The sequence below is a fragment of the Podarcis pityusensis genome, assembly GCF_964106645.2.
Source record: "Podarcis pityusensis genome assembly, chromosome: 7".
In the NCBI taxonomy this organism is placed as follows: Eukaryota; Metazoa; Chordata; class Lepidosauria; order Squamata; family Lacertidae; genus Podarcis; species Podarcis pityusensis.
The window spans coordinates 47,681,143-47,705,611 of NC_138031.1; the positions used below are offsets into that span (position 1 = coordinate 47,681,143).

General features: G+C 40.6%; 1 protein-coding gene and 1 long non-coding RNA gene across 17 annotated transcripts in view; one reads left to right on the forward strand and one right to left on the reverse strand.

Annotated features, from left to right (window-relative positions):
• Nucleotides 1-1,571: 1,571 nt before the first annotated feature.
• On the forward strand, nucleotides 1,572-23,148 carry LOC308481114. Of its 2 annotated transcripts, none has more exons than XR_013988459.1 (3): nucleotides 1,572-3,665; nucleotides 5,016-5,105; nucleotides 23,107-23,148. It is a non-coding gene; the product is annotated as an uncharacterized lncRNA (long non-coding RNA). The 2 variants fall into 2 exon arrangements; XR_013988460.1 differs by lacking the exon at nucleotides 23,107-23,148 and adding an exon at nucleotides 19,105-19,145 and having other exon boundaries at nucleotides 5,016-5,101.
• Nucleotides 7,115-24,469, reverse strand: part of DLGAP1 (DLG associated protein 1) — a 307,198-nt gene continuing 289,843 nt past the window's right edge. For 14 of the 15 annotated variants that reach the window (XM_081013083.1, XM_081013091.1, XM_081013081.1 and 11 more), the window contains 4 exons: nucleotides 23,094-23,512; nucleotides 16,467-16,558; nucleotides 13,372-13,524; nucleotides 7,115-9,651 (listed from right to left, as the gene is read on the reverse strand). In XM_081013083.1, coding sequence (XP_080869209.1) covers nucleotides 9,442-9,651; nucleotides 13,372-13,524; nucleotides 16,467-16,558; nucleotides 23,094-23,512 — 874 coding nt within the window. In that variant the 3' untranslated portion in view covers nucleotides 7,115-9,441. The remainder of the gene's footprint in view (nucleotides 9,652-13,371; nucleotides 13,525-16,466; nucleotides 16,559-23,093; nucleotides 23,513-24,469) is intronic. The other variant, XM_081013086.1, reaches the window with a different exon arrangement.

A 24,469-nucleotide genomic window follows, 5' to 3' on the forward strand; every position in this document is an offset into this window, starting at 1 on the left:
TTTTAGTATCATCTTAAACACATGCTTGAAAAAACTTCATTATAGAAAAATATGAGACACTTTAAACTTTAGCAATGAATTTCCCCCCTAAAAAATAACAAATCTTTATTGCAAATCCATTTGTTTTCACACTTTCCATATTGATGTTCGTTTCCCCCATTGTGCTCTCCTTTGTGTTTTATAATTAGGTATTCTTCCCGTGTGCACTGTTCCTTGAAAATACTCTTCTCCAAGCCAGTAGTAACAAGAGATGTTTTTCAGTAAACGTTGGGACCTACAGGCCATTAAGTCTTTGATCATGAAATGAGTGGAAACTATTGCTATAAGTCAGGTTTGGTTGTTGCCATCTGGAGGAGGGCAAAGAATTGGATTAGATCCAGATTTGCCAGATTGAAACTTCACTGAATATTTCTGCTGCAAGAGTGGAGAGTTTTCCCTGATTCTTATTTCTTCTTTTAGCTCCACCTGCTGTACCACCTAAAAATCTGTTCCAGAGGGTTGGTGGGATCATCGGGAACAAGTTGGAACAGTGTTGCTGGGGGCTACAATGGATAAAAATCAACTTTCCTTCTTGCTTCAGCAGGGAAGCTCTGCTTGGCCTCAAGACCTTCCACAGCTGGAAATCTGAATTCAACCCATCATCTTGAGTTGGTGTTGATTAGATTAGATGTTTCAGATGTGCATTTGCTGTGTTGGCTCATGAGGTAGTTTTCAGAATTTGCTGACAGCTCAAGCTGCACTTTAAATGTTGAAGCAGAATCGCTGTTGAGTAATTCCATAATTGTTTGAAGGCTAACCACTGTATTTCCATACCACTTCCAGATGCAGTTATCTGCAGAAAACTACACTGGAAACTGAAAGTTGATCACTTGTGTACCAGAGGTGCCAGCAGGAGCCCAGATCTCTGGGTATTGTTCTGTGTTTTCAGTTATTAGTATCTTGTACTGAGGCTGCAATCCTGCACACACACAAACGAAGTATCGCTCAATGGGGCTAACATCTGAACAGACCTATATAGGACTGCATTGCAAGTGTAGTTCCTGTTGTCCAAGGTTTGCCTCTGTGTGCTTACAGATTGATACTAAAAAGGGGGGGGGGTCATTCATAGCAATAAATTAATTTATTGGCTCCCCCCCATAGGATAAATCCAGTTTATGGAGGAAAGGGAGATGGGTTGGCATTTTGATGCTAAACACAATGAATGGAAGTTGTGAAAAATATGCATGCATGAGGAGCATCCATCCCACAATAAGCACCCATCAGGAAGCATCCTATTTGTAATTCAGTTTTGAATTTGGTTTTAAAACCAGTTTTAGTAACGAAAGGCATAGTAATTGGTTTAGCAATCTTACTGTATAAACCAGAATAAAAAAAATCCTTCCAGTAGCACCTTTAAGACCAACTAAGTTAGTTCTTGGTAACCAGCTAAGTTAGTTCTTACCAAGAACTAACTTAGTTGGTCTTAAAGGTGCTACTGGAAGGATTTTTTTTATTTTGACTATGGCAGACCAACACGGCTACCTATCTGTAACTGTATAAACCAGAACAATGTAAAGGTTATCATGTTGAGAAAAACAAAACAAAAGTAATGATGGGATAATACTTTTTATTAAGATGCAAATGAACTTTCAGTTCCCCAGAACTTTTCTTCAGGCTGGATGTCTTTAGATCTGGCCAGAGTGCTCAAGTACAAACACAAGGAAGACTTGTTTCCATGAGCTGCTGTCATTGGGAATGGCATCTAAGTTATAACAATGGATTTATTGCATGTCCCTTACAAATTACTCATCAATCTGTGCAAACAGAAATTACTGTTCTGCTGCTTGGAAGACCGGGCAGGGCAGGTGGTGGTTGACACATCTGCCTGAAATGCTTTATCCCCAACTCTTTTAAAGCATCAGTGGAAACAAAACCAATAAACCCTACTTTCATCAGTAGCATGCTGCATGTTAAGATCAAAGTACAATCTAGGAAGAGCAGGTGCTGAAACAGTAACCAAACTTGGGAAGGTCCCCCCCCCCCCCCGTTGCTGCTTAAACCTTTAAGACAGAGGCAATAAGAACACTCACATTACGGATTGCAGGATGCTAGCTTCTGGTTGGTGGAAAAGTACCTGCTCGACAGTAGTTAACAGCACTTCTCATTTTGGATGAGCGAATGAAAATGGTGAAAAAAGTGAAAGTGGCGAAAGCGTGTGGCAATGGAGAGCTGGTCAAAACATTGGCTCAGTTCACATGCAATGCTAAGCCAATACATAACAGTGTGTCAACATGTAAATGTGCCTTCTTGAAGACTGCGGCTGCAGTTATCTGCTCCTGCTGCTGTTGCACTTCCCTGTAAGAATAACTGGGTGGAATCTGATGTTATGTGAGCAGAAAGCAAGTTCTTGCAATGGATAATTTTCATAGAACACAGTTCACCATGCTCAGCAGATTCCTCTGACACTTTGGAGAAGTTTTTTTGGGAGCAGGGTACAGGGGGGCTGCAGTGGGGATGAGGGAAAAGGAGAGATCCATTGATGTGAGCTGTCGCCCGCTGCAAACAACCCACCAAATATCGTGAGTGTGCTTCATAGAACAGCAAACCATAATATACAGAAGCATTTCTTGAATCTTTGCCCTCAGGAGACATTTCATACAGAATCCACCTTCCAACAAACCTGATAGATTTCCTTTGGAACAGGTAAGTAATAATCTCTCTTGCTGGAAGTTTTGTAATTGGTAGTTGTCCTTTATGCAGCTTTGGGGAAATGGCACTGTGGGGATGGGGTTGGGGTTAAGGTTAAGGTTAAGGAGGGGACTAATAGATAGAATTGAATTCACAGGGTGTCTTTGTGTGCATATGTTTGTGCATAGGTATATCATAGTTGGGATTGTGGTAGATGGAGTAGGTATGTTACGTTTTGAAATCCATTGTTGTGTGCACTGTACTGGAAGAAAGGGGGAAATGGTTGTGTTGTCAAAAGCTGGTTTCATCTGTGGTACATCTGAAACAGCAGGTGGGAGTAGGGGTTTTTGTGTGTGTGCTGTTGTCTGCCAATAGCCAATCAAGTGTCTAAGGCCGAGTGCTGATGCTTCATTTCAGTGCTGGACAAAGGTAAGTGGGTGGCGGAGACAGGTTGGCATTTTTATGATATTGTGTGAATGTTGCAACAAGTACTATGTAATGCAAAGCAACTGGAAACAGCAGCCAATAAAATAAAATCTGCAATAAAAGCAAAGCACATCCCAAGGGCAGAAATCTCTCGAACCAAAAACACACTGCAAACAAGACAAGGGGCCCAATGGATCTTCATAGGAAGGATATTTAACAGTCCTGCTCCTACCACTGAAAAGACACAGGTACCAGCTCTCACATGGCAGTAGGACCATGAGCATGTCAGTCTTAAGTGGTTGGCAGGCTCATGGGGGTGGGATGTGATGGTGTTGTAGGCTAAACCTAATTTTGTGCATGTGCCACAGTCAGCAGACCAGATACCCAAAGCCAGCTACTTGGTTGCATACACAGATATTTTTTTAATTAAATTTTTGATTCATATTCTGAGAAGACTTCGAGTTTATATATCTGGAACATATTTTCAACAAAATAAGCATTTGCTCTTGATAAAACGCTTGACGGCTATGAACTGCATGACCAGACCACCCAGCCAAGCAGCCTTTTGTTGGGTGAGTATTTTCTCTATTTGGATCATTCTCTTGATTGCTTCTTGCATATGATTTATGTGGTTGCTGACTCCCACTCAGATCTAAATCTTGAAGTTGTTCTTGGATGGGCTTAATTGGAGAGGGGGTTGATTTTCTAAGTGGTTCTCTACTGTGGGGGTAGATGGGTGGGTGATATCAAATATCATTTCCTAGAGGACAGTATGGTAATACACATTAGAATAAATGCACCAACACCACAAACAAGTAGAGACTTCTCAGAAAACAGACTAGCTTCTTTTGAATGATCCCCAACAAAACTTGAACATAAAAAGCTGATTACAAATGATCCAGTCATCTATCTCAGCTAGAACCTGTGGCCCTCCAGAGGTTACTGCACTACCGCCCATTATCTCTAACTATTGTTCATGCTGGCTGGGATTGATTGGAGTTGGGAGTCCAACAACATCTGGAGGTCCATAGGTTCTGGGTTCCTAGTATATCTCCCGTTATCTTGTCTATGGCCCTAAATAAATCCCTCTTCCTCATAATTAGCTTCAGTTTCCTGGGCTGCAATCCTAACGCCACATACCTTGAAGTGGTATGAATACAATGGGATCCACTTCTCAGTATGTTAGCTATATTAGGATGGAAGCCTGTCTGCAAAAAGTGAATAATGAAAAGGCTTTTGTGCAGAAAAGTTACCTCAACAACAATATAATCAGAAGTGGCCAACTCCCTGCCAAGAGCCACATTCTCATGGAATTTTTTTTAAGCTGCTTTCTGGAGCGATGAGTCTAACTGGAACCCTCCACCCCCTGCCCATCATTCCTGCTTACTTACCTGCATGAAATTAGGCCAAAAGTCCTATTCACTCCTAAGGCCTCAGGTTCAGGTTGCCCACGTTACGATAGAAATATTCAGCCACTTTGTTAAGTCATTGACCAAAATGCCACCTGGACTTTATGACCCAAGAGTCAGTAACGTTACCCTGTAGCATATATCGCAAAGCAAACCCATGCAGCAGACTTCCAATGTTAGGAGTTTTCCCCCAATTGAAAAACAGCTACGGAATACTCCTAGATTGGACAGAGAAACTATTTCCCCTACAGACAGTTGGAAGACTGTTATGGTCCTGAGATATAGACCAAACTAACACATGCAATGGGAAATTCTTGAAAAGATGCAATGCTGTGCAATGTCCATGGAGGTGTCGTTGGCTTTCCCAAACGGTTCTGGTGATTTTGACCGCATAATTGGAACCACATAAACTGCGAGAGGTGCACAGTTGCTTGTGTCTTTGGATGTTATGATGACATCATGCTTGCTGTTTTTTACATTGTCATCAATACTAAGAGGCTGAAATATTTCTAGGGTACAAGGCACCAAATCAGCAAAGATGAAATATCTGAGCAGCTATACACCCAAGGATACTCTGTGAACTCAGCACGACAGATCATGTAAGTGGCATTGTTGCTCATACAAGTCTTAGCAGAGTCAGTTGGAAATTCCACCCTATAATTGCCTCCACACTGTAATTGTCTCACAGTGTTTTCCTTATGGCATTGTAAATGACCTCGTTAAAAAGGGCAATATTAATTTGCAAAGAGGGAACGAGAGTTTATATTGAAAAGCCACAGCTCTTACAAGCAGTGCATTATTTATTTTATTAATTTGCTCTTTTTTACATTATGGGAAACATTAATCTATTTACATTTTTTTTTTCTTGTCCACACACCAGATAAGTAGATAATCTTATGAAAACCCAATTCATAAAACCACACAATGCTCTCCATCTCTCCATCTAGAGGCTTTGCAAGTTGTACCACTTTTTTTCCAAATCGAAAACATACTGATGATTATCATGATTGGGAATGCAGATAGAATGCACATATGTCAGTGATTTACATTCTGGTTTAAATATGCATTATAAATTAGGAAAAAAATAAAACAGTAAGTTCACAAATACAAAGTTTAAATTAAAGTGATAGTGCACACCAAAACCCTAATGGAGCACCCAATAAATAAACTGAAATATATTACAAATAACTTATTACCATTTTCCTTTTCACTATTAAAATGTTTAATCCATTTTCTCATTGGTCATTACAAAAAGATTAACAGTATTTTATGGAAACATCTGCAAAAAATAAAATAAATACTTTTCAACTTTTGATGTAGGAAGCCATTTTTGTTCATATCCAAGCAGCCACAATACGCCCAACAATTTTGTAATTTAAAACCAAAGAAATTTTGGGAAGAACAGTTTCCCCACAGATTTGGACTTAAAAAACAAAAACAAAGCCAGCATGTCCAAACAAAATGAGAATAGGAAGCACTGATCCGGACAAAATTAAGCACTTTTAAATTCCATGAATTTCAGTGGCAGAAATTTGAAAACATGCTTAATTTTCCCGTTGAAATGAATGGGACTTGAAAATGCTTAACATTGGCTGGATTGTGTCCTAACAGCATAATCCTATAATGCAGGTCTGAGAAACCTTTGCTCTCCCTTCCCAGGTGTTGCTTAACCACAACTCCCATCAGCCCCAGCAAGCATGGCCAATAGCCAAGGATAATGGGAGTTGTAGTTCAGCAACACCTAGAAGGCCAAAGGTTCTCCACACCTGCTATAACATCTACCCAAAAGTAAAACCCTATTGAGCTTAATGGGACATACTTTGTAGTAAGGATTCTGCATAGGATTGCATTGTAAATGTTATCACTGTACATTAACTTTTTTCTTCTTCTGATTTATGGTGCTCTGTAATCAACGTGTGGCAACCATAGCAAATATAACTTCACTTTCTAACAGGTAGCCTGATCATAGACTTGAAATACATTGTCAGGATTGGCTGACTGCCCACTGTGCTCTCACACGCTCACAACATCCTCATGTTCTATGCAAGCATTCAGAATTTGGATGCCAGCTGAGTTTTGCTGAAAAACTAGGTAGAAGTTATTTTTCCATCCACACATAGAACCCATATAATTTGAACGACCAGGCATCATGCTAACAGATTCTTTTATATTTCATACCAAAATTATGATGTATAAATACAACCATTCTAGAATAAAAAGTTCTGGCACTGAGCCTCAACATATTTACCTAGGTGTAAACCCAAGGAAAATAATTGGATTTTACTAGAAAGTTCTGAGTGTATGTTCATAGCAGATGAAAAAACCAGATTTATTGCATCGTTTTAATTAGAATTGTTTTCAAGCTGCTTGTCAACCAGTCTTAATTCCTGTTTCATGGGTTCAAATAAACAGATATGTCGCTGTGAAAATGGCCTTTTCTTTGGGTGCTGTTGTGTGTACATGTTCATACAAAGAGTCCTCAAATCTTTTAAACAGAGAGCATGGCCATATATTTAAAGGTGGCAATTGGCACTATGTAGACTGAAACAGTGTGTGAGCTTTCATTGCTACTATAGTTTTAGAGAAAAGTGTTGTTCAGATAAAATAAAATGTATCCTAGCAAATACAATGTGATTGAAATCCGTGCAAGTCAGACTTTCCACGATTGGTTCCTGTGATGAGTTACACTGGATTTTTTATCATAATGTTTAAAGTCTTTAAAATATTGAATTATTAGCCCTTTACTTGTAAAATATAGCAGTGATATTTTGTGCACTGTTTATAAACATATAGCTTGGATATATCAATGGCTTTGAGAGGTAGCAAATTCTCTAGTGGCTTTATAAATGTTTTATGAAAGTTTTCCTTGCCAGAACCTATTACCTCTCCCAAATTCTTGAATAAAATTAAAGCACTGTGTAATGTGACACGTCCTGATAGGATCATGTATATTTTCAAAAAACTTTTTTTCCAATGCAAATTCTGATGTTTTGAAATGTGAACTATACAGTTATATCAACCATGCAGTCAAGGATTCCACAGTTGGATTGTGTTAAAACAGTAAGGGCACTGAAAGCCAACTCTGGTAAGATGCAGAGTACAGATTATCAAGTCAATCGGGGCACTTTGTTACCATACCATCTCTTGTTTGCAGAATGCAGAACTCTCCTGGTTTTGTGACAAGTGAGGGCCACTAACGGTCATGTTCAGCAAGGGTGCCAAGGAAGATGCTCCAAAGACCAAATGGCACATTAGCGTGGCACATAGGAGAGCACTACGTACAGGCTAGATCCATGTTCTACTGACTTGAGTCAATAGATCTGAACACACCAGCTCCACAAGGGCATAATCTGCTAGCTCTATAATGCCTTATGGCCAGGACTCATATTGTATCTGGTTTTCACCACTCCTCCTAGTAGGATATTGGATGCTAGCCTTAAAACATTGTGGTGCCTGGCAGGTCTTCATGCTCTCTGCCAGCATGATGGTTGGTAGTGGCATGGTCACTGTTGTTCTCACTGCACCCTGGTCCTGTTTCTGGGAATTGCTTTCTAGCCTTGATTCCAAAGTGCCTACAATTAGGCATGGATCACATTCTTAAAAGAATGCTCCACAGATAAAGAGATGTTCACCATCTGATGTGTTGCGACAATTCCTTGATTTTTCAGAATTTAAGTATTTTCTATTTGAAAGAAGAAACTGATGTAAGCAGTTTGATATGTAAGCAGTTTGATTCGTAGCATACAAATACAAATTTCATTTACAGCAGTGTTTTCAGCTTTGGGCACCCAGGTGCTGTTAGACTGTAATGCCCATCATCCCTGACCATTGGGCTAAGCTAAATGGGGATTATGAGAGTTGTAGCCCAACACAATCTGGGGACCAAAGGTTAAAGAACACTGATTTACAGCATTTCAACAGCAAATGTCTGTGTGTATATGTGCAAGATCTGAAAGTCTTGACAAGGCTTGGACATCAACAAAGCCAAGGCTATTTTTGCTCCCCTTTTATAACCTGATATATTTCATATATTACCATAGGAATTGGCAATATTGTACAATCATGAAAAATCTTACTAGTTAGACAATATGATTCTAATATTTCTTTAATTTAACCTCCACCCATCTTTGCATCCAAGTTTCCCTTTTATTGCCTTAAAAAAACCCCAGATTATTTCCTTGGAAGATTGATTTTACAGTCTTCTGCTGATCAAAAAAGGATTCTAAAGCAACACTGAGGAAATAAAAATGTGGCAGTTTGTGCAGCTGCAGGTCTTTTACATTTCATCTGAAAGGTTAACTTCAACTTTTACTGCAGCACACCTACCTCTCCAGCTCCTTCCGATCAGTCAGGTGAGAAGGTATGATTTCTTAGGAATGAAATAATGCGTGCTATCTTTTAAAAATAATAATAATAATAATGGCCATAGCAAGAAGGGATTCTGAGCTAGATCTGCTTTCATCATTAATTAGGAAGACAACAGAATCCTAAAGGTTTACCCTGCAATACTGAATTTCCAAAATACTGTATAACTGAATATTGCTGTACACTAGATAACAGACTACCTTGAAGGACCAAGAATGAATTCATTTGTGTATCTACTGTACAGAGGTGTGTGCATGTATGCTTGTTGTGTATGTGTGTGACTTCAACTGTGTGTCTGTGGGATTCTTTACATGAGGCAAGGTGGTAGCATCAGTACATGTGACAAAGCGTTAGGCTGACATGGGCAAACCTTTAGAAAGCAAGGGGAATTAGCGAAAAATCTCTTGGAGGATTGACAACTACGCCACAGAAGTGTTACTTCATTGGGAGAGAAGAGAGAGATAAAGGGAGAGGGGGATACAAATACTTATTGGTGTCTCTGAGCATGGACCTAGGAGGGCAGATTATACAAGAGATGTTTCTTGCCATTAAGAGTCCTCTTGGTTGGATCCCTTCATAGCCTGGTCTGGGCTTCGGGGATGTAAATCTCAATGCTTTCGGCGCTTTCAGTGGCTGAGTTCTGACGGACAGACGCAGCTCGTTTGGCAGCCATCAGCCGTTTCCGGGCCTCCTGACGCTGTGAGCTCTCCAAAGAGCGTTCCCGTATGAGTGGCACCTGACCTTTCGATGGCTTCTTTGGCACTGGAGGAGGGGCCCTTCTCTCCTGATCAAAGCAGAAGGTTAATGACATTATACAGCTTCTCAGGGGAAAAATGAAACAAAAAAAAAAGAGGTGGGTGTGGAAAAAACAAACAAACAAACTAAGATAGGTCAGTAGTTAGAACACACTTTTTTTTTTACCTAAAGTTTGTTAGTTCTTATCTGCATTTCTTCTTCTTCATTGAACTGACTTTTTATTGAAAGAATAACATAATCTTAAGGCAAAATAGGGAGGAACTGAGAGCAGTGCTTCATGGGTACAGTGCGTCAGCTACACACACTTGGTGCTGAAGCTCCCATCGCTAAACATTGCGTGTGGTTCCCTCTGGGAAATCTAGACTCCTCTTCCTGGTACCAGAGACTAGAAAGGAGAGCATCTTAAGCAGAACTTGGTAACACTGCTTAAAGCAATACAGTGCCATAAATCTTAAGATACTAGATGCAATTTATGTCACCCAACAATTAATGAAAGAGTCTTGGGATTTCTTAATAAAATTAACTCATCATATTAGAATAGTGTGTAATAGGTATGAAAAGACACAAATAATGAGGTCCCCTCTCCCCCTTTATATACAATAAACATACACAAGACTTAAATGGGCTTACAACACTGAGGACTTATGGATATATTTCACACAATCATATGAACTAGCAGCCTGATATTAGTTATCACAGCAAGAATTTTTAGAAAGGAAAAAAAAAGAGAGCATGTGCTTAGTGGAAGCTGACCCTGGTAACATGATACACTCTTTGGGTATTGCTATAAAAGTGCTTCTGAAAGTGTAGCATTGTGCTGAATTAGCACCATAAGTAAACAATTTAATTACAAACTCAAGAGTTAGTGGGGATTACTTAAAAGGTATTCTGAAAGCATACATTAGTCATTACTTTGGCATCCAAACAAGGTTAACAAGGAAAAAAAGGTGTATATATACACATGCTATATATACATATATACACACATATATATATATATAAATTCAGAGATGGATATTTTCAAAGAAAAATGTATGTTACATCTAAACTTGCAGGGCTCTACAATACAAAGTGCATGTCCGCAGCCCCTAATTTTTAAACTGCATGGCCTTCCATCTGGTTCATGCTTTCTTAAAGAAGGGGTTATTCATTCCATTACACTACATGAAGTTCATCCTAGCTTCTAACTTTACCATTGTTGATCAAAACAGCTTCAATTGCTTAAGTTGTAAGGTCATTTTAATTGAACTTAATTTGTTCAGAACATTCTATTTGTTTGGCATGCAAAAACTAATCTATGTTCTTTACCCAAGCTTAGGAAGTGGATGAAGGATAACAAGCACAAATACAAAATGAACTCACAAGTGTTGCCCATCTGTCTTTTAAATGCAGAAAATGAACCACTGTTTTAACTTAAGATCCTAAGCATTAACCTGCCAACACTATGGTTACTGTGCACCACAGAACCTGCCCCTGCCCCCATTACAGGTTGTAGAAACAGCCTCCTTTTAGGGAGCTTAACATTAAAATAATCATTTTCTTAATACTGTCAATAAATACCTTTTGCCTAATGTGTTATTTTGGCATCTAATGACAAGTATTTGGTGTGGTAGGAACACTAAGCCACCTCAAGCTCAATGGGGCTTCTGAGTTGATGTCTCAATGGTTGTCCTGTAAGGAACTCATAGAGGCAATTGTTTGCCTCCACCTTAGTCTATGAAAGAAATAACCACTTGCAATTAATACTATCATTTCAATGAGTAACTGTACTTTGGGGAGTTTTTGAAGGGTTTTCTTCAAAAACCTGACTTTTCCCCAATGAATTTATCAAAACCAGCTAGCATCTTTCTTTCTCCTATTCAGCATCTGTAAGGGTTCAGCATTATTTGTCTTAAAAATGCAGCATGATGTTAGCCAACCACAAAAAAGCAGAAAGGTTCCTGCATGGGGTGTAAATATATGAGCCTGCCTGTTATGTATATGGATATCATGGATATTCCTGCTTGGCAGGGGGTTGGACTCGATGGCCCTTGTGGTCTCTTCCAACTCTATGATTCTATGATTCTATCATGCTCCTTCCCCCATTCTTTACTAATACTTGTTCCTAAAAACACAGATAAATGTTCATTTTAATATTGAGTTTCTGAGGGAAAATCCCAGTTCTGAGAGGAAAACGAAAATGTTTGCAGTGTTTATTTGATGGCAATTATGAATATCCTTCAAAAATAAGATGTGAACATCTCTGAATGCTACACTAATGACACCAACTTTGTTTTTTTTTTAAAAAAAACATAAGATGAAGTAACTGCAGACAAAACTGGTGGGAGTCTAACTGAAGATAATTAAGAGCAGCTTCAAATGCCTTTTACAAATAGAGGGTGAGCAAATTGCCCTTCTTCTTCCAGAACTTGTTTAGAATGTGTGAAACTGAACCCCACTGCATTTTCTTGTGCAAATGCAAATATAATTTAGAACTTGTTCTCAGTTAGACAGTTGTGTGTTTTTTTCTAGAAGAACCGACAGCTCCCAGTTCTGAATTGCTAGTTGCTGGTCATATACTTTTGAAAACAAAGTTTTGAACACATTGAAATAAGCTTCCCAATTGTTTCATATGTTTGCCTCTGCCTTAATTTTGTGGATAAGCTAATATTATTATGGCTATAAGGGCAACAGTGTATTAGATATTTTATTTAAATATTTCATTATTTTATGCCTTATTGTGGAAGAAAGCATTTTAGGAAAGAGATTCAGTTCTTTCCAAAATGTCGTTCCCTCCCCATTTTGGGCTTTGCGGGGTAAGAAGCAACATTTGTTTCACACAGAAGTTCTTCTATTTCTCAACTACCTCTGCCCACATCACTACTTCTGTTGTATCATCTGAATATTTCTTTTTCATATTAACTAATTAAATCTGTTCCTCTTTCACTGATGCCAATGTGAATTTGATGGGACAATGCCCAGCTTTTAAGTGCTTCTAGTGCATGGCAACAATAGATTTTTGACCAATGTCTGCTCCTGACACAAATACTGAAAACAAACAAATAAAAACAAAGCAAAGTGCCAAAGCACAGTAAAAAAATAAAGCCCAACTTATTCTAGGAAACACAGCAGAACCTTCATTTTCCATTCTGTTTAATGTTTCGGAACTAGATTGAGTTGAATTAAGTAAGGTGAACCCAGTTATGAGGTCTCCCTCGAGGTAAACAAACTAGATCAATGACATGAGAGGTTTACCATGTAACTTTTATGATGGTCCACTTTGAGAATACCCATACATTTATCCCTGGGAATGGGAACTGGTTATAAAGCCAGCGGTGATTACAGAACTTCCCTAGTTTACTTGCTGACACATTTCAGAGTGCATTAGTAAACAGAAGTCTTAGGCTAGGCAGTACTACGTACTGTCCATAGTATTTATTTAAAATTTAAGAATCAGTATATGAGGCAGTTCCTTCCAACAATTGATTATCTAATATGATTATACGTTAAGTATAATAAGACAAATGAGCACATTCCCGTTATTCAATTCACAGAAACAAGTTTGCCTTAAAAATATGCCTGAAACATATTACAGAAAATATCTCAGGTGATTATTATGTAAACATTGTTTTTCTTTTACAATGAGATTAATCTGATATGAGCTCCATTTCATGTTTTTAACATCACTGCCGTATGCAGAGGCCTATTTAATCTGTCCAGTATTTGTGCAGGGCTTTAAATGAAGCATACAAAATCGACAATGTTCTACCTTCTTGTCATGTGGATCCATCTGTTTCCAATTATTGGCCTTTAACTGATGAAGTTCATCAAATTTCATACTAATATTTTCTATGGACAACTGCAGCATATCCCAAAACCCTGCTAAATCCTGGGAGGCTGGTCTCGGATGAGCATTGGGATTCTGTGCAACAGAAAAGAAGAAAGAAAGCATGAAAGAAAATATTTTGTTCAATTTTGGGGGTGGGGAAAAACTTGAAAGAGTCCACTGGTGTATGACTTTTTATATTTGTCTAATGACTCTGAGCTGCTATATCTGACTCAGCTGGTTTAGTGAGATTGGCTAATTATGCTAACTAAACTGTAAATTTCACTGAGACAGCCACAGTGTTTAAAGTTTGTTAGGATTTCAAATTATCCTAGATGCAGCTTAGTAAAGAAGGCTTGTGAGTCACTCTGTCATCAAAGTGAATTCTATAATGGAGGGTACTGTTTGATTTATAATAAGTTATAGTTGTCTTTACTGTTTCACTAACAGTGTGATGGATATGCTTGCTGATTGTTACCGTATTTTTCGCTCTATAGGACGCACCGGAGCAAAGGATGCACCTAGTTTTTAGAGGAGGAAAACAAGTAAAAAATATTCTGAATCAAATGTTGTATAAACTACCCCATCCTTCTGGCACACTGTAAATCTAGCAGAGTAAGAGCTGTTTACACGCGTGCAAGCAGCTCTCCCTTTGTTTGAATTACAGCCCCGGTAAGCAGCCAGCCTCGGCTGAGCTTGTCGGGGCTTTATGGGGAAGCCGGGGGTTCCCCCAGCCAGCCTGGCCAGTGTCGGGGCTGAAGGGGGAAGCCAGGGGTTTCCCCATAAAGCCCCGGCAAGCGGCTCAGGGAACAGTGGGTGGGCTTCGGGTTCAACAAAAGGGGACAGCCCTTTTGGCTTCTCCCTCTTCTGCCTTCAGGGACAGCCTTTCTAGCCTCTGCAGGGCAGCGGGGTGAAGGCACCCTGCTGCCCTGCAGAGGCTTTGCACAGCCATCCCCAAGCTAGAAGAGGGAGGCGGAGTGCTCCGTCTCCCTCTTCTGCCTTCAGGGACAGCCTTTCTAGCCTCTGCAGGACAGCGGGATACCTTCACCCCACTGCCCTGCAGAGGCTTTACGCAGCTAACCCCAAGCTCCGCAGCGCTCCGTCTCCCTGTTCTGGCTTTGGGCTTAGCCACACAGCCTGCATTCGCTCTATAGGATGCACACACATTTCCCCTTAATTTTTGGAGGGGAAAAAGTGCGTCCTATAGAGCGAAAAATACAGTACCTGTGTTTTTGTAATCTACAGTCGTACCTTGGAAGTCAAACGGAATCTGTTCCAGAAGTCCATGACTTCCAAAACGTTCGGAAACCAAAGTGCAACTTCTGATTTTGAAGTTCCTGCAGCCAATCGGAAGCCGTGGAAGCTCTGTTGGATGTTTGGTTTCCAAAAATAGTTTGCAAACTGGAACAGTCACTTCCGGGTTTGCGGTGTTTGGGAACCAAAATGTTCGAGAACTAAGCTGTTCAAAAACCAAGGTATATCTGTATATGTAATGTTTCTGTATTCTGCCCTAGCCTCATACCAAGAACAAACTTGGTCTCTAAGGTGCTACTGGACAATTTTTTTTTAATTTTTAAAATATATTTCTATTGCCCTAGCCTCAGTCATGCATTACTAGCTCCTTTTTAAAATGACCCAGAAACTTCAGCTGGCACAGAATGTGGCTGCTTATGTGTTATTTGGGGCCAGATGGTCAAATCATATTACACCAAATCTCTACTAATTGTACTACTTACAAGCATGTTTATAAAAAGCTGTTTTTTACCATTAAAGGTAGTACCTGCACCCGAAACAAACCTGTCTGTGCTTTCAGATCAGCATCATAGGCCCTGCTCATTTGGTCCATCTTTAAGATCAATTTGACTGCCAGGTACTAGGGACGGGGCCTTCTCATCAGTTGCCCCTGCAACATCCTCCCAAGGGATGTACTGTTGGCCCATTCAGTTGTAGTGTTCAAAAAGACTTATAAAACCCCCATACTTCCTTTGGCTTTTCACTAATGTGATTTTTGCACATGCTCCCATGTTGGTGTTTTATTGTGATTTGGCAACGGTTTTGTACTTATTTATAGTATATTGTTAATTGTGTCTGTGTCTCCACTTGCCAAAATCATAACCTTCTGTTAAGTTTGTCGTAAAAGGTTCTATCTGCACTATACATTTAAAGCATCACCATATCACTTTAGATAGTCATGAATTGTGTTTTAATTGGCTAAAAATGGCAGCAGTGATGGTGAGAGAGTCTTGCTTAGGGAAGAATGTTCTGGTGGCAATGGAGGCTAGGTAGAGAACCATGGCGCCTGGTGCTCAGGCACCATGATGGGGGAGGAAATGGCTAAATGCCTTAAGCAGACCTGCTTTGTTCCTTTTTATTTGTGTGCTGGCTGAGTAGGATTATGCTCCTCCCCACCAAAAAAAGAAATAATAATTCTATTTTCACTAGAGTTCAAAGCCAAAAAGGCTAACCAACTATCACCATTCTATCAAGGGTCTTGGATTTTACATTCACATAGCAGTGTTCCCCTAACTCCTGACACAATTCAGTTGCTTTATGTACTGCTGCAATTCATCTGCAGCCCAAACGGTACCATCAGGCTTTAAATGTAGATTTATCTTTTAGCCATGCCCTCAATCAAATGAATTTCTCTTGCATGGTATGTTGCATCATGTATATTGTCAACTGCTCACAGAAATGCTGTGAGACACAACTAATGTCACTTGGGAACACAGAGTAAAAGGTGTTCTTAATGCCACTTAAGAAAACTCTTGAGGGTGTAAAGTGGCAAATTTTATGGAAGGAAAATCTCGTGCTGTTGTTATTAAAGCGCATCCCTAGGTTTCATGGTAGCAAAGAAAAGCACGGCTGCAGAACACTGTGTAAGTTAAAAAGCCAATGATAACAACAAGAAAGCCATGCGCTCTGATCAAATTACACGTAACAAGCTGTAGGGAACCCTTACATCTCTTTGTTTGTACATAGTGTCAATGTCTGGATCTAGTTAAGGTGGTGAAATGGTGCCTGTAATACATGTTACATACCAGATTTTCTTCACACAGTTCTCTGAACTGATAAAATTTCTGAGCCATGAGAAGCTGTGCACTGCCAACTGCTGCTTGAATTTTACCTAGAACTTGAAAAGAAAAGAGAAAATGAGAAAAAGCTGGTCACACCCCCACACTTAAGCACTGGTTTAGCAGGGGTGGAACATGGAGAAATGCAGCTCTGGGACTTTTCTCAGCATAGAATCAACGGTGTCACTTTCTGGAGAACCAGGAGAGCTGATGGGACTCCTGCTCCATGCTAGCAGCTTAAATCCTAATACTTCTTCGCAAGATTGTTTTTAATTTTTAATTATAACCTAAAGTTTGCATTTCAGCTGGCTGAGTATCTTTTGTTAAAGCTTGATGTATTTTACAAGTCGAACTTAGAAGGCAGCACCACCAAATTAAATGGAGCTTATTCTCTGCTAACTGTGCATAGTATTGCAGCTATTGACGATCCTAATAAAAAGGGTTTTCATGCTATATACTGCTGCTCTTCAGGGAGTGGATATATATAATGGATCAGCACAGCTGCTTGCATCTTTTGAACTCTGCTTGGATACATTGCTATGGATTTTCATTGGATAGGCGGCTATGGAGACTGTCAGGATGAGCTCCTGAACTTCAAAACGTATCAGTACACCACTGGGTTTGAAAGAAATCACAAAGACATCTGTACTCAGGGCTGAGAGGCCTGTGCAAGTATTCTAGGTGACCCCTTGAGGCAGTGTATTTTGGGGATGTTCCACCACACCTTTGGTAAGAGGTAGATTGCAGTGGAAGAGAAAGAAGGCCCAGCAAAATTGCTGCAGATGCTGGGATAAGGTTAGAGAATTGCACTCTTGTGCTGGCAAGAGGGGCATGCAATTCAATAGATGGGCCTCAAGGTACCCTGTGAAATCAAGAGAGATCCTGGGGCACAACCCTTTGACTGCATCAGCTACAGCTGTTTACAGTGGCAAAATTTTAGGGGCTGCTTTTACCCCAAAATATGTACCCCACATTTTCTGGGTCTACACCCAGTGCGGCCTAACCCCAAGTCTCTAAACTGAAATACGACACAGGGCTGCAAATATAGAAAACTCTTGTATTCCCTTGCAATAGAACGAAAAAGAGCATAATACAGAGAGCAAAGGTAAGCTGTACTTTCAGTAAGCCTTTTAGTAAGACTAAATATGCAAGCATAAATCGAAAGCACAGTGTAGCAAAGATCAGCTGCTGGGGGACAATTTGAGTAAACACTGAATATTAAATGTGTGAAGCGATGAGTAGGGAGCTCTGTTACAGTCCTTCCTCAGGAACATGCAAGAAGAGACCGACCTTTTCAGTTTGCTCCCTCACTTTGGACAACTGTGAACTGCAAGATTTAAGTGGAATACATCCACTGTGCCACTCAGGGTATTCTACACACTACTATTATTGTTTGTAAAGCTTGCGTGTCTAATTCCCTGTGCACTGTGCTGAAAATGTACCCCTTGGTGTGTCTAGTCCTTTATTCATCCTAATGCGCAAACCACTCAACTGAAAAGAGCCTTCAATAGTGGGGAGGAGTTATTCTGAGAGCTTTCATGTGGTTCCCATTGTTATGAAAACTCTTCCCACTGCTTCTACTTCAGAACAGCTGCCTCAGCTGGAGCTGGGCCATCTGACACTTCACAAGGCATCTCAAGGACTGAAAGGCTGGATAACGGGGAACTGGACGGAGGCTGTCTCTCAACTTTGCCTCGGGAGAGAGTTTTTGCATAAAACAAAAATTGCTCGGGTGTTCATACTGGTCAGACAAGTTGCTTGAGAATGCATTGTTTGGTGGTGCAGCGTTGGTTATACTTGACTGAACAATAACTGAATAATCTTGATTAGAATAATCTATTCCAAAACCATAGAGAGAGCAGGAGAGGAGAAAGGATGCCTTGATCAGTGACTGGTTTATGACAACATCCCAGCTGATTTTGAGATGAATGCTGAGGCTCTTCTTTACAGAGGAAGCTGCCTTATTACAGAGTTAGACCATTGGCCCAACTGGATGAGTGCTGTCTAAACGTGGAGTGGCTGATCTTCAAGCTTGAGGGATCTACTGTGCTTTCCCCTGGAACCCTGAGGTCCACCAGCTGAAGTCAAATGCAAAGTAGAAAAAGGGGTGGATTTACACTTGGATTAAAGGCACAAGGTACCATTGAGTGCACGCTGCACCCAGTACCAGAACTGTTCTGCTTGTAGTCATCACACACACACAATCAGTTCCTGGTCACCCACTTCAGCAGCTCGATCTGGAAAAACAAACAAACAAACCCACCCCAAACAACCGTACTTGTTGCTGTTGTTAAACAACTGGGAGTCAAAAATTATTGGCGATCCTACTACAAACGTACTGCTTTATTTATCCATCCATCCATCCAGGCTCTATCCCACTCTTCCTCCCAATGAAGCCCAGGGAGCCATTTAGAAATCCTTGGTTTAAATTGCCTTACAGAGAGTAGTTCTTCATGATTTCAGACAGGAGTCTTTCCCTGCCTTACCTGGAGATGCCATGGAATGAATTTGGGGCTTTTGCCATGCAAAATATGTGATTTATCACTGAACTATCGCTCCTCCCCCCCATCTCTTTTGAGGGATGTGCTTTTCTTTCTGTTCCCAGTGTAGATCATACTCCAAGTGAACCACAGCAGTCTTCATTGCATAACCAGGTCTTAAACCACACTGAAATGGATCGAAATAATCTGTCTCATCCAGGAACAACTAGAACTTGAGATGCCACTACATCCTCAAGCAGTGTGGCTCATGATGGACACTGGTAATTATCCAATATGGTGGGGTTTAAGGGATAATTTAAAAACTGCAACAATAACAGCAGAGGTCTCACCCATAACCACTTAGGTCAATCCGCCCTCCTACCCAGCAGCCATCTAAGTTGGCATGGTTATGAGCCATTTTAAAAGTGAAGTTGTCACAATGAGCTATCAAATCATCTTCATTACCATCTCATAGGCTAAGATATAGCAAGTATTTTACCAAAAAAAGCTCCATTGGATGCCTCTGATGGTCAGGAAGGGTCATTTCTTCACCAACCATCATATCCATGCAATAGGCCTGCAAAAGGATTCTAGCCTACACTTGGTCAGATTGACTGGGACATTTCCCTACTCTAGAGATCAAGCAGAGCTTCAACAGAATTGCCTGCTGAGACGACAGGCAAACCCCCAAGGGCCATTAAGAAACCAAACACCTCCATCTTTCTCCTGGGGTATATGATTTTAATTGTCTTATACCCTTTCAGCATATCTGGGTGTCTGTAACCCTATCAGGTCCCATCACAGATGTTCCATGCCCAGATCACTATCATTCCACTCATCAAAGAAAACAGAACCTAGGCTCTGTGCTTTGAAGGATGGTCTGGAAGAGAGAACAACCGGAACATGGTTAAAGTTAATTCCCATGCAATCACCTGGCCATCTCCCACAGCCGTATCTCCCTCTCCTCTCCTCTCTATTACTAAAATGGCCACACACAGATTCAGCCATCTCTCCATCCTCTCTTAAAATACGTCTTTTGCACCAGCAGGGGATAGGAATAAAGTCCTAACTGGGCTGTGTGTTAAGGAACCACCCAACAGGAAAGAGCTAAGAGTAATCATGGGAGAGAAATGGAAGCTGCTGTGCATAGTAGAAGGCGCAAATCTTGCAAGATTCAAGTAATTTAAGAGGACTTAATTAGCTTGGGTTGTGCTTGGTCAAAAAAGGGTATCAGGGTAACCAAAAGAAGCAGGAAGAGAGCAGTATTACTAATCAACATATAAAAGCTGATGTATAAAAATATAATGCACTACTACTGTTAAAAAATTAAATGGCAACAAGTGTGAATTAAGTACAAAGTTAATATACTAGTTGCTATAAATATGTTAAATAGATATGACATGCAAAAACAAAAGTATACAGAGCTCCACTCCTAAGTAGGTAGCAAAGTTGCAGCAAATTTCTCTGCTAACTATCTAACTAATCTGTGATCTCTCTAGCTAGAGGACACCAGGTGAGCAATCAGAAATGTACCAATTAGATAGTATCCTTAATTCATTTGTAGGGCAGGAGATGGTAGAAAAATGTATACCTATTAAAAAATGCCCCAGCTACAGGCAACTTAAGCAAAGAGGCAGGCTTCCATGTTGGAAGTATACTACTGTGAAGTTCTCCTTTCCAGTCCAACAGTGTGGCTGTGTGTACACCTTTACACAAAGCTGAAATCCTGACAATCAGCTGCTCAGGATGCTACTTTCAACTCTCTTTCTCTCCTGCTCCCCCTTCTGTACCAAACAGACAATTAGAATGATTTCGGCTTTTAAATGTGTGTGCAGCTCCTGTCACTCTGTGTGCATGCCCTTGTATCAAGAACAGATCCCTTCTTTTAATTCAATCATTTGCATGAAGGTTCACACTGTTGCATGCACACAAATCCCAGGCGGTAGATTTGTGTTCATGAACAGATGTTGCAGTTTTGATCTTAAGAGAACGATCTGCGCTCAGATCGTTTGTGCAGAAAGACCTGGCTTTAATTTGCTTACTGCTCCTGTTACAGATAAGTGAATTTGGAGGAAACCAGCAAATTTTAATATAATACAATTTGTGCATAATTAGCTAAAGAAATATCTCCTGCTGTTACTGACTCCGCCTGAAGCCACTGACAGTCTAGCTTGTTTTTATGTGCAGCAGCAAATTGCATTCCTAACTAGAAACATTCAGTCCCATCTGACAGTGTCGTTCTCAGTTAGATAATACCAAACGTGTCTATGTAACATACAAGCCTCTGTCAAGCAGCCCTGACTGAGTCTTCTCCTCCAGACAGCTGTTCTGTACAAGGGAGCATTGTCTGAGGAAAGCTTGTATCATCTTACTTTAAGGAGCGGGGGAGCAACTGTTCTCTCAGCTGCCAGGATGTTGAGGAAACTTCAGCCTCTGCAGTTTTCTCATTAGTTTATTATCTGACCAGTTAAACCTGCAGACATTCTGAAGCTGTGAAAATCATTTGTGGGTCCACTAACAACTCTCTCCACAACTTCAGCAAAATTTGTATTGCAATTGCACATGCTGCTAAAATTTAAAGCAACAGACATTTCAGCTGTCAGTCCTGAGCTTTACCATAAACTCTTATTTGGCTCCCTTGGTTAAGAAACAGCTGTCCTTTCAAAACGATGTGCTTGTGGCAAGCAACCATAATCCTGCAGGTTCCTTGAGAAAGGAATTGGTTACCATAATAATAAGCAGATAGGGAGTTGAAATGGTGAGCTGTATGGCCTGGGGCTAGAGTATCTCAAGGACTACCACTTCTCATATGAACCTGGGGCTGTGTATAATTACAGTGGTACCTTGGTTCCTGAATGGCTTAATTGTTGAACAAACCAGATCCCGAATGCCGCAAACCTGGAAGTGTTCTGGTTTGCAAACGCTTTTCAGAACCCCAATGTCTGACGCGGCTTCTGATTGAGTGCAGGAAGCTTCTGCAGCCAATCGGAAGCCACAACTTGATTTTCGAACTGTTTCAAGAGTTGAACGGACTCCCGGAATGGATTAAGTTCGAGAACCAAGGTACCACTGTATACCAATTCAGACTATTGTTCCACCAAGCTCAGCATTCTCTACACTGTTTGGAAGCAGCTCTTCAACATCTATCCAGCTCCATGGTCTATGCCAGTTGTAGCCAAGGTACCTGGCAGATGCTGTTGGATCCCAGCTCCCATGAGCTTCAGCCAGCATGCCTATTGGTCAGCAAGGACGACCAGCAACATCTTGTGAGGGTACCACATTGGTATCATCGCTAATGTACACTGACTGTCAGTGGCTCTCTGGGGTATGAGCCTGCCCATACTGGAACTTCTGCCATTGTGGTGTTATTTGCCACTTCGTTAGCATGCCAAATATGGGATAGAAATTTTTAACCATCATCTGGAGTGACTCTTCTTCATGTGTCTTTGCCAATGCATATTAGGTGACTGAGAACTGGGCATTCATAGCAGTGATGGCACAGATGTTGGGTGTTTATTTGCTGGCTGGTTTAAATGTTCACAAGTCTTCTCTCTCTCTCTCTCTCTCTCTCTCTCTCTCTCTCTCTCTCGCACACACACACACACACACACACACACACACAGTATTTGAAGTCATTGTTCTATATTTTCCACCTACTTAGAGGCAACCAATCCCAATGTTGTATTTCATCATAATATAATTTTAGGGGGGCTTTCTCCAATTTATATATGGTCTTCTTGACAAGACTGCAAGTCTTGGAGTGCTGCAACAACCTAGATGAATCCTCAGATTATTTGCATTATTAGTTACAGAAGTGAAATCAGAAGATATACGAAGCTGATGCCCAGTTGTTTTCAGCAGCCATAAGGAATATCTGGGAATTAAAAGTTTTTGACATTCAAATCATTAGACCAGGGATGTGAACGTTCTGCCCTCCAGATGTTTTCCAACTATAACTCTCATAATCCCTGGCCATTGGCTGACTGGGACTGGTGGGAGCTGGAGTCCAGCAACAACTTAGAGGGCCACATGTTCTTTACCCCTATGATAGACTTAGATGGGGGGAAATGGCAGAATAAATGTCTCTTTGTATATCGGTATTTGAACTACTTACTTTCTTCGGGCAGGTGATTTTCTTGTTCTTCTCTCTCCATTTGTTGGCACCAACCTTCCATACGCTCTCTCTCTGCTTGAAGAAGCTTCAAGAACCAGTGTCCATCTCTGTGACACACTGACCTTTGAACAGCTTCAATTGGATCTTCTGTTATAGAGTCAATCCAGGGATCCGGAGGAGGTAAAATGGAAGGATCAAAATCTCCATCAAAGTCATCGTCCACTGCACACGCGTGATAATGGTTTCCAGAGCCCTGTATGCTTACGGTGGAAGTGCTGGCATCTCGAGAGTACTGTCTTGATATTTGCCCAGGATAACTATCTTCTTGAGGGTCCATAGACATTTCAAAGTTCTCATGGAAATCCATGTCTGCTTGAACGGCTGCTGTAACACTGTTTGACCTCGTGAACCTGCGGAAACTGAACAACACCATATAAAAAGCTGTGGGAGAAATTCAACATTGTGCTGTTACAAATGTTCCATCACTGCAAGCATAACTGCTTGCCTGATGAAACAATTGCCCCCTTTCTCCCCTTGTGCACTGTTCTGGTGGTCTCTCCCAATGCCCCACCCAGTCAACTGGGGACTGCAAGGGGGAGAGGGGTAAGCCCTACTGTGCTAGCAGAAGCTTTTTGAGGTCTTCCACTAATGCCATCAGTTAGTTGAATCTGGTCTTTAGACAACATAGATAAAAACAGGTGAGAATACAGAACAATGTTAAAATTATTTATATTCACACGTAGATTTGCCGGATGTTAGCAAAGAAATGCACTGCTTTTTTGAATCAATATTTCATCAGATTTGCAGGCTGACTTAATTTTGTGGAAGTTTTTGAACAGACAGGTACATAGCTCCTTTTTATAATCCCGCACATTTATTTCATTGGTTAATAAAGGTAGTACATGTAACTAAGGGCATTTCTACACGGCAGTTTATTGTGGACTTGGTGTTGTTGATGCATGCAAATTTTCTGCAGTGCCTACACAATATCATGCTCATCAAAATGCCATCTCACATCTTTGCTCCCCATTTAAGTTGCATCTATCATTCCCATGTTAGTTTTTTGTTTGTACATGTTGGATTTTTCACGGAAATGGCAAATCCGGATTAAACAGGGAACAAAGATATGGGATAGTGTTTTAATGAACATGATGTGTCAACACAGCAAAAGTCCTGCATTCATGAGCAGCACTGAGCCCGCAATAAACTCTCATGTGGAAGTACCGTAAGTTTCAGTCTGGTCACAGTGATGTTCCTCCTGGACCTCCCAGCATATCAGATGATACTCCTCTTAGCAGCTTGTGTATATGTGTGTGTGGGATTTTATCAGGGTTTAAACACCTTTTGCCAGGATAAAACATGGATCTTCTACCTTC